Genomic DNA, 14,196 nt, shown 5'->3' with positions numbered 1-14,196 from the left:
GTACTGCATTGCACCGGACTCTTGTAATTGCGCATAAGTAATGACATGTTCACTGCTCATCACGTGAATAATGGCATCAGAACCCCCTGTCCGCCTTGCCAAGCCGCCTGCCTAACACGACATCTGACCCAACTGCTCGTTGGACAGGAAATGTGAGCCTCCGGCGCAGCGATATCCATGGCTCTGCTTGATCCAAGCGTAGCCCACGGGGCAGACCCCCATCACCTCCAGTCTCTTACGCATGGCCTGCTCCCGTTTGCGTCGCTCCTCCTCCTTCATTAGCCTCCGGACGATGGCGTCTCGCTCCGCCTGGTCCTCGGCGTCCTGCTTCGCTGCCAGCAACGCTTGGTACTCCTGCTCCTTCTCTATTTCAGCTTCCTGATCACGCTGCAGCTGGTCCCACACCTCATCGCTGACACCTGCGTCTCGGTGCGCTCTCCTGCCCATCTTCCGGTTTGGGCTGGAGTCCTCAGCTCCAGGTGCAGGTTGCTTCTCATCTTCCTGTTCCAAGGCGCTCTCTTCCTCCAAAGGCGCGGCCATTATGCTATGTGTTGTGGCAAGCTTTTGTGCAAGAGCGGTATCAGGTCGAGCAAATTGCAGCGGCATTTCTCGATCCAGGCTGGCCAGATCGCGTCCTTGCCTAGGCTTGTTTCCTCGTGGCTGTCTTTTCTCATATAGCTTTCGTAGCTCGGACCGGATGATTCCCGCGTCAACAACCACGGTCCTCGAACCAGGAGTGTTTTTGAGCAGCGCCGTTCTAAACATGGAGTTTGAGAGTTCCAAGACGTCCCTGGCATTGGCCCAGCCCGGCTGAGACGTCAGCTGATTGAAAAGATCGCACATGGCTGCGCGAAACTCTTTCGTCGGTTGCTCCAGCTCATCGAGTGCTAAGTTGTTGGCCTCGCTCTTCTGCTTCAAACTCTTACGCCGCTTCGCCAAGCTCTGCGTCAGGAGCGTGATGCACTCGTCTGACGACAGGCCTCGGAAATTGAGTATCTCCGGGAAGCGAGACGTGAGTCCCTCATTGACGGTCATGAGCCGCTCGATGTCGGCCTCGTAGCCCGCAAGGACAATGATCAGTTTCTTGTGATACTTGTCTTTGGTTACGGCGTCCACGAGCTCGTCGATGGCCTCTTTGGCAAAGTGACCTTCGGCCAGTCGATATGCCTCATCGATGAAAAGGACCTTGCCAAGCGCCTTGTCCAGCATCTGCTGCACCTTGGGCCCAGTATGGCCTATGTACTGGCCGATGATGTCGGTGGCGGAGCACTCCTCGACCTTGGCCGACGCCAGGAAGCCGAGGTCATAGAATATTTTGCCTACTTTCTTCGCGGTTGTGGTCTTGCCGGTCCCCGGGGGTCCTTTAAAGATGAAATTGAAAGGTACAATGTCCTTTGGGTCGAGGTCGAGTGCCTTCATGGCCTGGACTGTCCTTTGGATGTGCTCGAATCTAGCCGCAATCTCGTCGCTCCCGACCGTCCCTTGGAACAGCTGCCTTATGTTGGTTGCAGCATGCTCTGTGCGATTGAAATCTTTATCAAAGTCCACGGCTTCGAGGCGATTTGCAAATCTCGTCACTCCTTTGGTGAACCTAGACTGGTGTCGTGTCTTGGCATCGTTCAAGATAATATCTATCTCGCCTGCGTTCCCAAAGTTGGGACGATTCCGTGCTCTGCGGAGCATGTCCATGGCCACGTCTATACCCTGGCCAGTGGCTTCGTATGATTGTTTCCGCAACTTGAGGTCAAGGATTGTACGCAGCTCCGTGTCCGTAAAGTCCTCAAAGACAAATCCAGATGCAATAGGAAAACGACGGCTCAGGCCAGGGTTCACGTTCTGGAACATGATTTCCAGCTGGTCCCGATACCCGAGGAGAAGCACGCAACGATCATCCCCAGGCACGTTCTGGACTTCTGCCACAATCGTGTCGATGACCGCGGTCTTGTACAGATCACCCTGTGCACCTTGTGAGGTGCCACCACCGTACAGGGCATATGCTTCGTCAATGACGAGGACTTTGCCCTGGCTGGCGGCCAGTATGCCTTTTGTCTGCTGTTCGGACTGACCAAGCACCGCGCCAACGAAGTCAGACGGGTTTTTGACAATGACTGGAACGACTTCGAGTTAGCGCATCCCGAGATCATTCGCTATTGTCGTCACCATTCTTCTTACCTTCTCCTTTGGACAGTAGCCCAAGATCGACGAGAATCTGTCCATAAATCTTGGCTACAGTGGTCTTGCCAGTGCCTGGGTTGCCGAGGAAGACTTTGTTGAGTGAGAATTCAATCAGTGCTTCCTCCTGCAGCTCTCGCTGGTAGTTTTGCTGGATGCAGTCGACGAGTGCACCAACTGCTTGTTTGACACTCGTCAGACCCGTCAACTGACGCAAGTCATTCCATCCCTTCGATTTACTGAGTGCAAGCTTCGGCTCTGGACCGATCAGGTCCTCTTTGGTGAAGAACAGGTCGTCATGCTTCTTACCGGCCTTGCGTTCACGCATGAGTCGCCTTGCCTGTCGCTTGCTGATGACTGCTAGAGTGTTCTCGACTGTACGTGCATTGCCAAATCCTTCTCGGCCCCGACCACGGCCAATGCGCCGAGCGACAATGCGACAGTAGAGACCAGAGAAACCATCCTCACACTTCATCCGACCTTGGTAGCTCTTTTTGGTCTTTAGCTCCAGAATGCGGCGGAGCTCCTCGTCTGAATAACCGTCAAACTTCATCTCAATCGGAAATCGACTGGGCAGACCAGGATTGTGGGCGAAGAAACTCTCCATCTGCTTATTGTAGCCAGCCAGGACGAATGCCACTTTTCCGGTCAGGTTTTCAACCTCGGGCAGGAGGTAGTCAAGGACAGCAGCGCCCCCTTGGGAGTTTCCACTTGTCATTTGGCATGCCTCGTCGATGAAGAGAACACCTCCGCCATCGTTGAGGATGGTTTGGATGATGCCTTCGCATCCTTTGACACCTCCGCTCGCGAGCTTCGAGCCAGTGGTCTCCTCGAACCTTGCTCCAGGGATGACACCCAACGACGTTAAGAACTTGGCATATAGCCTTGCGACAGTAGTTTTGCCTGCTATTGAGTTAGCACACGGAGGGAATCGAGTCAGAGTAATTGAGACAGACCTGTGCCAGGATTACCAAGCAGAGAGCAGCTGAATCGCTGTGTGGCGAGCGAAACGTTTTGTCGGAGTTTGGTGTCAACCGTGTTCTTGATGCTGAGGAACTCCACCTTGACTGCCTCGAGGCCAATCATGCGCATGAGCTCATCGAGTTCTTGACTCTGAGCACCTTCATATCGCTTGAGATGAGCCCATTCTGCCTGTGCTCCCTCCTGGGCATCGGCGTCTGGCATGCCAGTGGGATGAAGTACCGGCTCGTTGCTTTCGCTTTTAGCTTTGGAATGGCTCTGCTTCTTTTGCTTCTCTTTCTGGAGCTTGAGACGCTGGTGGGTTGCTTCCAGATCTTTTAGATCCTGTCGTTTCTGCTTCAGGGTCTTCCTCTCTCGCTCTTCCTCGTCCATGGATTGCATTTGGCGTCGTTGGCGAAGTATCTCGTCCTCTACAGCTTTGAGTTCGCGTCTGTATGCTTCTTGACGCATCAGACGTGTTTTCTCAAGTTCAAAGTCTCTCCTAACCATCTGCTCCTGACGCATCAAACGGTCTCTCTCAAGTTCTAGCTGTCGTTTCACCATCTCCTCCTGTTGTCTTCTCTTCACTTCTCTTTCAGCTCTTTCCTTTTTGCAGACAAGACACGGTTCATTTTGAGCATGGCACTTCGTCTGTATCTGATGGCCCTTGTCGCACTTCTTATCAATTATGCGTGTGCACTGCATTTGTGCATGGTCCGATACACGATGGCATCGTCGGGGACACTTGTGGGCATTACAAGCCAGGAGTGCTCCGCATGGCTCAACACAGCCGCCGTCGGGGCAAGATGTGTCGAAGTCGGCCGGTGTGGTCAGCGACGCCTTTCGCTCCGGGTGGCGATCGCAGATTATGGGCAGTCCGTCGTACAGGTGGCCATGTCGGCGAAGGAGCGTGAAGAACTTGGCCCAAACGTCTTTTGCCCTACTCTTCTGGAACGTCTCCATGTTCCCGACCAGTATAAGACAGCTCCGTGATCGTGTGATCAGGACATTCAGCCTTTCTGGAGAAGACATGAAGCCGATATCTCCTCGGTCATTGCCCCTCGTCAACGAAGCGATGACAATGTCGCTCTCTTCGCCTTGGTAGTTGTCAATGGTAGCCAGGCGAAGCGATCTTCTGTTGGCCTTGGCGGCGGCTGCGGTCAGTAGGCCTGCCTGCAACAGACTCGAGGCATCCATGTCGTTGAGTATGGGGTCGTTTTCCGCTTGCAACTTGTCGCGCAGCAGACGCAACTGCCCAAGGTAAGGAGTCAGAACAACCATTTTGTCTGTGCCGTACCCCTGCTGTACCAGATAGCGCACGATACTCAGCACCATGGCAGCCTCGAACTGGTTTTCCTTGCTACCCTTCTGGGTCGGGTCTCTCTGATTTGTCAATTCGACCATGTCGGTCTCTTTGTGCTCATGATTCACGAATATGACACGATCCTGTAGTCCGGTGATGGGCCTTCTCAGTCTAGTTCTCGGTCCGTCTTCGAGATCAGGGTAAGTTAACGCTCGAGCAAACAGCGAAATTTCGGGATGCATACGATGCTGTGCCTGCAAAGTAGTATGAGGGAAACCATGTACGATCAGTCTCTCGAACATTGACATGTTCAGGTCAAACCCATCGCCTTTTTCAACAGTGAGTGCATAGTTGTTGACCTTGGGCCGCAACTGTTTATGGTCGCCAATGAAAACGACCTGGCCGACCGACTCGCGCAACGACGTCAGTGTGTGACACTCTTGGATCTCGCCAGCTTCCTCGTATATCACGAAATCCGGCTTGGCTTCTCGAATTTGGTTGGCAAACATAGCAGCGCCAGTCGTCGTGCAAGCGATGACTCTGGAGGAACGAATCACTTCAGTCTTGGCTTCCTTGAACACTCGTCGAGCTTTGATTGGTTGTCGTCATATTTGCTGATCAATGCGCCGAGAGCATCGACTCTCTCAGAAAGCAGAGAATTGAGCCACTGATCAAGCTGTTGTTTGCGGGATCCGGAATCCATGTCCTAAACGACTTCAGCATGTTTCGGGACAGACTTGGCGAGGGCACCTGGTCCTTGACCATGTATCCACCGTGTCCAAAGGTAATCAGCCTTCAGTTCTTTCCCTTTCTCCCCCACGTTGCGCCACCCGTCTAGGTCTGTGGGCAATGTAAAGGCATCAAAGAAATGTGCAAAATCGTCGGAGAACTCGAGGAATTCCATGATTGTTTCAAAAGAAGCATCGAAGCGCAAATACTGATCGAACAGTGAAGTGATGCTGTCTCTTGACGCATCTTGCTCGGACTTGAGCTCATCGATAAGCCGCCACGAGGTCTGCGACCGCCGGAATGCGGCATGCTTATTCGCCAAAGACATCATTGCTGTCTCCTCACTTCCTTTTGAGCCAAGGCGGAGGATGTCTGCCTCTTCAATGCCGATTTCGCGGAGATCAGTAATGAATTGGTCTGTAGCGTGATTTGTATAGCTCATTACGAGGATCTTGAGCTTCGTCAGTTTGTAGATAATCATGGCGATAATGGATCCAGTGAATGACTTTCCCGTGCTTGGTGATGGTTAATTGTTAGAAAGCATATCCCGGCAAGATGGGTGAGTTTGAAGGGCAGGCTAACCAGGCGGCCCGTGGATCAGTGTCACCTTCCGGCTTATTGCATGAGCAATGGCTGTAGTCTGGCAATGATCAAGGGAATCCACCTCAATATCCATTTTACGAAGCACTGAGGCAGGTTCATCGCTCCCGAGCAAGGTTTCGCTCAGTCTGAGAACTTCTTGAGAGGCAGAAATCGTGTTTTTCTCGTCCCAAGCGTGCTGTGGACCACCCAAGAACATATCCATCAGTGGGGAACCCTGAAGCTGCTTGAGCTGCTCGAGAACAGGCCTGTAGGCAAACACCGGTGCATCCACAAGAACGAAGCGTATATCACCGGGTTGCTTGAGCGTCGTCAGAGCTCTGCGAAGTGACGCAGTGTCATCAAATCTGAGGTGCAGAATGCCGTCGCAGATTGAGGCGTCGTTACTCTCCAGACATGCAAAACCACAGACTTCGTCTCCTCTGAGCAGAGCACCGAACGTGTTGCGCTTGAGGAAGCGCGGGTGCCGTGCCAGGTAGTCCCTTCGCTGCTTCATGTTCAGACCCTGAAGCTGAGGGATGCCGGACCGGCAAGATACAGCAAGGAGCGGCTTGCGGCTTCGTCTGTCATCACCGAGTTCGATTTCCCGTGCCTGAAGAGGTCCCAAGATGAGTGCTGAGCGCCGACCTTTTTTCTGTCCAAGACAGATCTGCATCTCGCTGCGGATTTCACCAAGCATATCCTCACGAAGGAGTCTATATTGGTTGTCCAAGTGGACTTCTGCTCGACTTGCCTCATCGACCATAAACACCTGGTCGGCTTGGCGTAGAAATGGTCGAGCAGTAGTGGCAAACTCGCCTGGTGTTGGGTAAATAGCAATATCTCTGAAGCTCGCAAAGTCATTGTCGTGCCTGCCGCCGCCAGGGAAATTCTCGTCTTCTTGAGCGACCCCGAGCCTTAAGCAGAGCGCGTGTTCGATTTTGCGAGCAAGATCGCGCACAGCTGCCAGTGAGGACTCTTTTAGCAGGGCGGTATCCATGACACGCCTCACCCCAGAGGTGAAAATGTCAGCGGAAAATTCTGGCATAGTCGCAATTGCATATACAAGCTCCGCGAAGCATTCGTGGTACTTAATGTCAATTTTGAGAGCCATGAACACATCAAGTAGGGCCACCCAAAATGTTGGGGGCTCCATCAAAGCCAGAAGAAGCTTCGTGCGGACGAGTCCACTTGCGAGACGCTCGACCACTGGATCAGTGATCAGGGAGATTGTCCTTATAGCATGGTTGCGGACGAACTCAGGAGAGACGTCTAAGCGAACACTAGTGCGAAGTGCATCTAAGCCGTGGGGACTTGTGATTAGCTGCTCGGCACACTGCGCTGGTGCTTCACAATCATTCAAGGCTTCGATGAAGAGTTGTGCCTCTCTTGAAGTGTGTATCTGAGTGGATCCTGTAAGAATTTCCTTCAGGCGCTTCCGGAGCTTGGTCGAACGGAGAGTGCTCTCCGGTTGAGAAACCATGGTTGATTTACTGGCGACGGTGGAGGAGCGGATGCGACTGTAAAGTAATGTCCTTTGGTGCTTTGAAGGATTTTGAAGGTTATCCCGGTGGTAAGAGTGGCTTTTAGCTCCTCTCATGTGAGGAACTGTACTGATATGTGAGTAGAAAAGGCCTGCTTGAGTTATTATCAGCAGATCCCTGACAGGACCAGGCACTTTAAGAAGCTGCCTGATATGCGCCCAAACGGTCCAAAGCATGGTTTGGCACACGTCGTACCCAGCCCGAAACCAGATGCCGGGATTGGGTCGTTTCTTGAGCGAGTTGGTCGGCTGCCGACCAGCTCATCATGCAACATGCGGGAGGCCAACCATCCATGCATGCAGGTGGCCGACCACGGGGAAGGGGGCGGGGGACCAACACGACATAGCTTCGATGCGGTCCAAACGAGCAGGACGCACAAGGCTGTGACCTTTTGGCGAAAGCTTTCACCGAAAGACGAGGTTTCTGCCTAACGCGGCTCTGGCTGCATGTCAACCTTTGCGGAGGCATCTTGGCTGGGCTGTGTCAAGTCAGGCGGTTTGAGGGATGCCAACGGTATTTAGCCAGCGGCTCTCCCGACACAAAGAAAACGATATGATCGCAGAAGTGCTCGCACTTGACCTACATGGAAGTAGCGAATCTCGTCATCCACTCGCGCTGTGCTTTCACAGCTCGCTCATTTGCAGAATGTATGCTGCTCATCATCACGGCGTTCATGCCTCGAGGCGATGGACACGCTACAATCCGCGAGGTACCCTGAGCTCTGCGCAAGCAATCCCGCCTAGCTTCCCACTTGGTAGAAGCATCCGTACCTTGCAAGTCAGCGACCTCAAGCATGATGCCGCACAGTACCAGTCGTCCGCTTCCATCTCTGAGTGCACTCACGTTGGTTCGTTCAATTGGCTTGATGCCACAGAGCCGACAATTGTGGTGCCAGGTACGCTCCGTGTCTCGGAGTGATGCTCCTGATGCTAACAGTCATCGTGCTTAGGCATGCCGGCGCAGTGGCAGCCACTCAAGAAACCTCGAAGATTACAACCGGATGGTGGGCAGTACTTTCGAGACCGCAATGCTGCCAGATTCCCCCAGCACCCCCTCGAACCAGCAGTGCTCGCAGCATTGAATTTAGACTCGCAGCTCAATATTGATGAGGGCATCGACGTGGTCTTATGTGCAAGCACATTTGGTAATCTGGCACGTTTTGCTCGTGGCGGAGACAAGGCTTTCCGAATGCTAGTGGAAGAGGTGGGAGGCACCGTCTTCTTCACGCGCCGCGAGAACTCTCCAAAGGAACTTATTCCCGACGTCATGGGCTACGGACACACCTTCCCGGAAGCATACACAAATTGGAACCGAGAGGTCAAAAGTTCCGCTTCCCATCAGCGGCTGATCAAATACCGATTCGGCGGGTTGACAATTCTGCTTCGTTACGAGGCGGATGGGTTTCTCCCAGACAAGGTGACGACGGGAGGAATCGCAGCACCAGTCGTGCCGGGTGCTGACCCATACTGCCTCGTGCAAGGGGTGAATGAGGTTCATGTCTCATCTCTCGAGCCAGCAAATAACCAGACTCTCAAGATCAAATATGCTGGAAGCGTCGTCGGCGAGGAGGCGATCTTCGACCTCAAAACACGAAGTGCGAGGAAAGCCGATGATGACATCCTTGGCGGTGAGTTGCCACGGCTATGGGTGACTCAAGTCCCCAATTTCGTCGTCGCCTTCCACAAGAGTGGGCTGTTCGATGACATCCGCATCCTTGATGCCCGTGGCAGAATCTCCACGTGGGAGAAGGATAATGCCGAGGGTCTCGCAGCCTTGGCGGTACTCATGAGAGTCATCATGAAACAAGTCAAAGATAGGTCAGACGGCAAGATCGAGCTGTGTCACTCAACACCTGGCAAGCTCGAAATTCGCGAGCAGCTGCCAGACGCGGGACACGCACTCTCTTCAGCAGTCGAAAGTGCCTGGACAGCTCGGGGGCTTGAGCGTAAGGTAAAGAAGCGAGAAGTAGCAGTCGCGGCTGTACAATGGGATGAGGATGAGGATGAGGGTGATCTGACAGCCTGTTCAGAAGCTTGTGGCTATTGTGGTCGCTGTACATGATGCCTCCCGTTGCAGTTGTGTTTACCCTCGTGGTGGATCTGAGGGGTATGTTACTGAAGTACCTAGCGTACCTTGGTAATGCATGTAGTCTCATGAAGCGATAACTGGAAACCGAAGATATTGGGCTTGCATCTTGTGTGTGGCAACCGGGAAGCTGATGGCAGGAATGGCGCCCTAGGGAGGCACGAAGTCAAGCAGAAGCGCCTAGCGCTTAGTCCGCATAAGTTGACTTGAGCTCGGAACTAGCCAGCGGTCTTGTCCAGAGGGACGTCTGTAACAAACCTGCAGATCAATGTTGCAAGCCCCAAATCCGATGATTCGATGCCATAATGGAAGCAGCATGCTCGAAGGAGCCGCTTCGAGTCGTCTAAGACATGACAATGTGCGTAATTTTGTGGTCCTGGTGGTGATGACATTTATGCTGACCAATTCCAGTGGGCATGCATGCATGCATGCACTCCATGCAGCCCCGGATGCTCAGCTGACTGCACCGCCCTGTAGACCGCTAGAGCCCCATCAGCTGACCCTGCCACGTACGCTGAAGCACGCCGGCAGTCTGTGTTAATCTACTGGGATACAGCAGCACCATAATTTTCGGTATCACGCACTCCATGTAACTGATCCCACCGAACCTCCATCACCCAGCCCACGACAGAGACCTTGTCCCGTCGCAACCTCTTCCTCCCGGAGTCTCAAGTCGCGCGGCCTTCGGCTCCAAGCAGACAGGTCCTCCGTGCTGTGCTCGTCCCACAGGCTGGAGTTCAATACCTGTTTCGCTGCCATCCGACAGTCTCCGCATTTGTACGCTGCCACGCGTCCAGAGCCATCTTTCCAATTGTCACCACTCAGAGCTCCTAGGGACGGTGTTTAGTCGTGTTCGTTGACTTCACCGTCAATACTGGAATGAAATCTTTGGTGCGCAGCCCAAATCGAACAATTCATTCCTCCCAGTACTCTCCACTTCGCATGCAGAGCCGGAATCATGAGGTTCCTTGCGTGGCGCTTTGGCCGACAGGAGTCTGTCCATGATTATGCTGGTGTGCTGGTGCCTCTGGAAGAGGCCCATCTTCACAGCCATTCTGCTCGGTCAGGCAAGTCTGAGTTCGAGGAGCCGCCAAACGAGTACGACCCGGCTGCAGTGGAAGACGGCTCTCACGACGCAGTGGACAAGGATGACGAAGACGAAGGTACTGGCATGCTACAGATGAGTGCTGCCGAGTACACAATCGAGGGGCTTCGGAGAGAAATCCGCAGGGGTGGCGAGCGTGGTCATCAGTGGACCAGCTATGAGCGTATGCGACGATACACTTTCGCAGCCACTAGGGAAAATCCCATCAGCTAATTTTCCTCGGCTGCAGTCAAGTCCAAGCTCATCAACAAGGCCATCCAGGATATCGGAATGGGCCGATATAACTGGCAACTATTCATTCTGTGCGGGTTTGGCTGGTTTGCAGACAAGTAAGTCAATCGCTGCCGAGAAATATCAAGTCCTGCTTGTTACTAACGCATCGATCAGTCTGTGGATGCAAGTAAGTGTGCTTAGGGGCTGAATCAAAATAACTCACGCCCTCGAAAGTCGCTGACATGATGACCAGGGCGTTTCCTTGACACTCCCTTCGCTGTCGCAAGAATTTGACATTTCCGAAAAGACGGTTCGGTATACAACCAGCTCATTGTTTGCAGGTTTATGCTTGGGTAGCTTCTTCTGGGGCATGGGAGCGGACATTATCGGCAGGCGTATCGCGTTCAACGCAACGCTCCTCATCACAGGCATTTTCGGCATTTGGGTAGGCTACGCCTCCAGCTGGGGTGGCGTCTGCTTTCTGTACGCATGCATGGGCACTGGCGTCGGCGGCAACTTGCCTGTAGACGGGGCTGTGTTTCTGGAATTTCTTCCCGAAGCCTCAAGTTCATTGCTGACGCTATTGTCCGTCTGGTGGCCCGTGGGTCAGTTGTGCTCGTCTTTCCTGGCGTGGTACTACATCACGCATTATGCCGTCGAGACGGGCTGGCGGTATTTCGTCATTTCCATCGGTGTCATCACTGTGGTTATGTTCGTCCTCCGCTTCTTCCTCTTTCACCTTTTTGAAAGTCCCAAGTTCCTCCTCAGCAAAGGACGGCAAGCAGAAGCCGTTGCGGTGGTTCACGGGATAGCTTACCGCAATGGCAAGAAAACATGGCTGACAGAGGAAATCCTTGATGCCGTGGTGGACGGGGATCGACGGGCTCACGAACCCGTGCCTCAGGTCTCCATCGTCAGCATCATCAGGAAGAACCTGACCTCCATGTCTCTGAGCCACATCCGGCCACTCTTTGCCAACCCGCTCCTCGCCCGCACCACAGTCCTCATCTGGTTCTGCTGGGCATCCATCGGCATGGGCTATCCACTTTTCAACGCCTTCCTGCCTCAGTACTTGTCCCATGGCGGCACGGACAGCGCTCCCACCGTCGCCGACGAAGGCACCCCGACCTCCCCGGAAGCATACCGAAACTACTTCATCATGTCCGCCGTCGGCGTCCCGGGGAGCCTACTAGCCGCGTACTCGGTTGACCAGCCCTCGCCTTACCTGGGGCGCAAGGGCACCCTGGCCATCTCGACGCTCGTCTCGGCCCTCTTCCTCTTCCTGTTTGTCATGTTCGGCACGACCTCGTCCCTGCAGCTCTTCTTCACCTGCGTCGAGGCCTTCTGCCAGAACATCATGTACGGCGTGCTATACGCCTTCACGCCCGAGATCTTCCCGGCCCCCGTCCGCGGCGCGGGCACCGGCGTCGCAAGCTTCCTCAACCGTGTCACGGGGCTCATCGCTCCCATCCTCGCTGCTAATGTCCCTGGCGACGGGACTACGATGCCTATATATCTGTCCGCGATTCTGATCTTGTCGGCCTTTGTCGGGATGGTGTTGATCCCGATTGAGACCAGAGGTCGTCAGAGACTGTAGTAGTACGATGTTCAGGGGTTCCGGAAGCAGAGTTTGTGTAAATCTACCTGGGTCCTGTATATAATGGCCGGCTCACCATTCAGGACAAAACGCATGGAGAGAAGTCGCTTCCAGGGAGCAACTCTGTGGTGATGGATTACATGCCCACACTGGACTGCGTACTGCATTGATAGAGACACTCTGTATGCTCATGTTGTCTATTTGTGTATAATACCATCGGAGGCTCGGCTCCACGACACGCCGGACGTGGATTAGAGGACACGCATGCCTAGAAAATCGTAAGACAAGCACTGATCTCTCACACTAGCGCTGCTTGTGATAACTATAAATGTCCGGGGTATATTCTGCCTCCATGCCTGGTGTCCGCTTTCACGGCACAAGCTAATAGCCACACAACCAGCCATCCTCCATCACCTAGTGCCCTTTGCTCCAGCAGGCGCATCGGCGCGCCTCTTTTGGAACGACCTTCCCAGGGCATCCTTGACCATGGGGTCAGAGCGGATAGTGTTCTGCACGAGCCACTCGCGCAGCTTGCCTCGCATGCTATTGACCAGTGCCGGGTCGCCCGCAAACGGTGCCATCTCGAGCTCCATGAGCCTCGAGGCGTCAGCATCGAGGGTCTGGGCCGCCTGCTCGATGCGGTCCAGGGTCTGCCGGAGCACCTTCTCCGACGTATCTCCCGTCGAGGCGGCCGTGCCTCCCTTGCCACTGGCGTTGTTCCCGCCCCGCAGCACAAGCGGGCCGATCTGGCTCAGGGCGATGTAGAAGGTGACGCTGAGCTTGCGGGCGAGAGTGATGAGCTGGAAAGGCAGGTACGGCCCATGGTGCGTGAAGCGCGTGAGTAGCGGGTTTATGACTGCGGCCACGAGGCGCGGATACGCCGGGCGGGTGACCGTGTGCAGCTCGAACACGCAGAGCACGACAATCGTGAGCCAGCGCCAGTACTTGCCCCATTCCAGGTAGCCCATCATGCCCATGCCGTACATGACGATGGCGGCGAGCAGGTAGTACGGGATCAGAGCCTGGGCACCGCGCATGATGTAGTCGCGGATGGTGGTGCAGTGTTGCCACTTGAGCATCTCGGGCCCGAAGCGCTCGTAGGCGAACCGCTTGGCCGGGTCGGTGAGCACCTCTGACGCAGTCTTGAGCTGCATGAAGAAGTCGCCACTGTCCGAGCCGGCGTCTGGGCCCAGTTTGTCTGGATGGTGCATGGCCGCGAGGCGGCGGAAACGGCTCTTGATCTCCTTCTCAGAAGCATCCACGGGGACGCCCAGATCCGAGTAGAAGGTGCCTGCGCGCTGCAGGACCCAGTCCGCCTCGTAGACTGTGTATAGAAGATAGCATGATACGACGAGGATGTATATGCGGCGTCGGTGCTCGTTATATCGCGGGGTACCCGGCGTGGGTTTGGGCTCGCCGGCGCGGATGGTCACGCCGTAGTAGATGGTTTGTACCCAACCTGTAATGAGCTGAGCGAGTACAAGTGTTAGTTTATCGGGATCGGAGGTCATGAGCCTTTGGTTTGGAGTGTGGAGGGGGGACCGTACATTCGGGAGGAAAGACCATCCTACGAAGGATAGTAGGTTGCTTGACGACATCACGGAGGGGTTGACGTGGGCAGCGTCCCAATCACCTCATTGTCTTGAAGAGATCTTGCAGAGAAGATCAAGAGGACCGACTCTTCAAAGAAGACTGGATCGTAATAGGCGAGGGCCAAGCTCTGAACAGGTGTCGCGGAGCAGGAATGAGGCGGCGAGAGGCTCTGTGGTTGGAGCGCGAGCCGAGGTGCAAAGGCGTCAATGGTGCTGGGCGCAGGATCGGACCCCTGAAGTTGCGATCTGTCAATAGAGGGCCCGCGCACTGGCAGAGCCACCGATTTACAGTAGCCAGGCACACGCTGCATTAGTGC

General features: G+C 54.5%; 4 protein-coding genes across 4 annotated transcripts; 2 read left to right on the top strand and 2 right to left on the bottom strand.

Moving 5' to 3' along the window:
* Positions 1-10: 10 nt before the first annotated feature.
* Positions 11-7,451, bottom strand: B0I36DRAFT_386457 (uncharacterized protein). Its single transcript, XM_046161115.1, has 9 exons — positions 5,846-7,451; positions 5,747-5,771; positions 5,173-5,679; positions 4,720-4,975; positions 3,891-4,578; positions 3,144-3,569; positions 2,413-3,075; positions 2,173-2,349; positions 11-2,108 (listed from the first exon to the last, which is right to left on the bottom strand). The coding sequence occupies exons 1-9, from the start codon at positions 7,341-7,343 to the stop codon at positions 112-114; spliced, it is 6,237 nt and encodes a 2,078-aa protein (XP_046009346.1). The 5' UTR covers positions 7,344-7,451; the 3' UTR covers positions 11-111.
* A 384-nt stretch (positions 7,452-7,835) lies between these two features.
* Positions 7,836-9,732, top strand: B0I36DRAFT_329928 (geranylgeranyl pyrophosphate synthetase). The gene is made up of 2 exons (XM_046154776.1): positions 7,836-8,182; positions 8,237-9,732. Exons 1-2 carry the CDS (start codon positions 7,840-7,842, stop codon positions 9,346-9,348), a joined length of 1,455 nt encoding a protein of 484 aa, XP_046009345.1. The 5' UTR covers positions 7,836-7,839; the 3' UTR covers positions 9,349-9,732.
* A 231-nt stretch (positions 9,733-9,963) lies between these two features.
* On the top strand, positions 9,964-12,293 carry B0I36DRAFT_154025 (sugar transporter). The gene is made up of 4 exons (XM_046148572.1): positions 9,964-10,640; positions 10,707-10,806; positions 10,865-10,877; positions 10,944-12,293. The coding sequence occupies exons 1-4, from the start codon at positions 10,331-10,333 to the stop codon at positions 12,285-12,287; spliced, it is 1,767 nt and encodes a 588-aa protein (XP_046009344.1). The 5' UTR covers positions 9,964-10,330; the 3' UTR covers positions 12,288-12,293.
* A 404-nt stretch (positions 12,294-12,697) lies between these two features.
* Positions 12,698-13,885, bottom strand: B0I36DRAFT_248481 (membrane associated DnaJ chaperone-like protein; the record flags this gene model as incomplete). The annotated part of the gene is made up of 2 exons (XM_046150389.1): positions 12,698-13,756; positions 13,835-13,885. The coding sequence occupies 2 exons, from the start codon at positions 13,883-13,885 to the stop codon at positions 12,698-12,700; spliced, it is 1,110 nt and encodes a 369-aa protein (XP_046009343.1).
* Between the last annotated feature and the right edge of the window lie 311 nt (positions 13,886-14,196).

The sequence above is a fragment of the Microdochium trichocladiopsis genome (assembly GCF_020744255.1).
Source record: "Microdochium trichocladiopsis strain MPI-CAGE-CH-0230 chromosome Unknown B0I36scaffold_8, whole genome shotgun sequence".
In the NCBI taxonomy this organism is placed as follows: Eukaryota; Fungi; Ascomycota; class Sordariomycetes; order Xylariales; family Microdochiaceae; genus Microdochium; species Microdochium trichocladiopsis.
The sequence above is the reverse complement of the archived record's forward strand: the minus strand, read 5'-3'. Positions and strand labels throughout refer to the sequence as shown.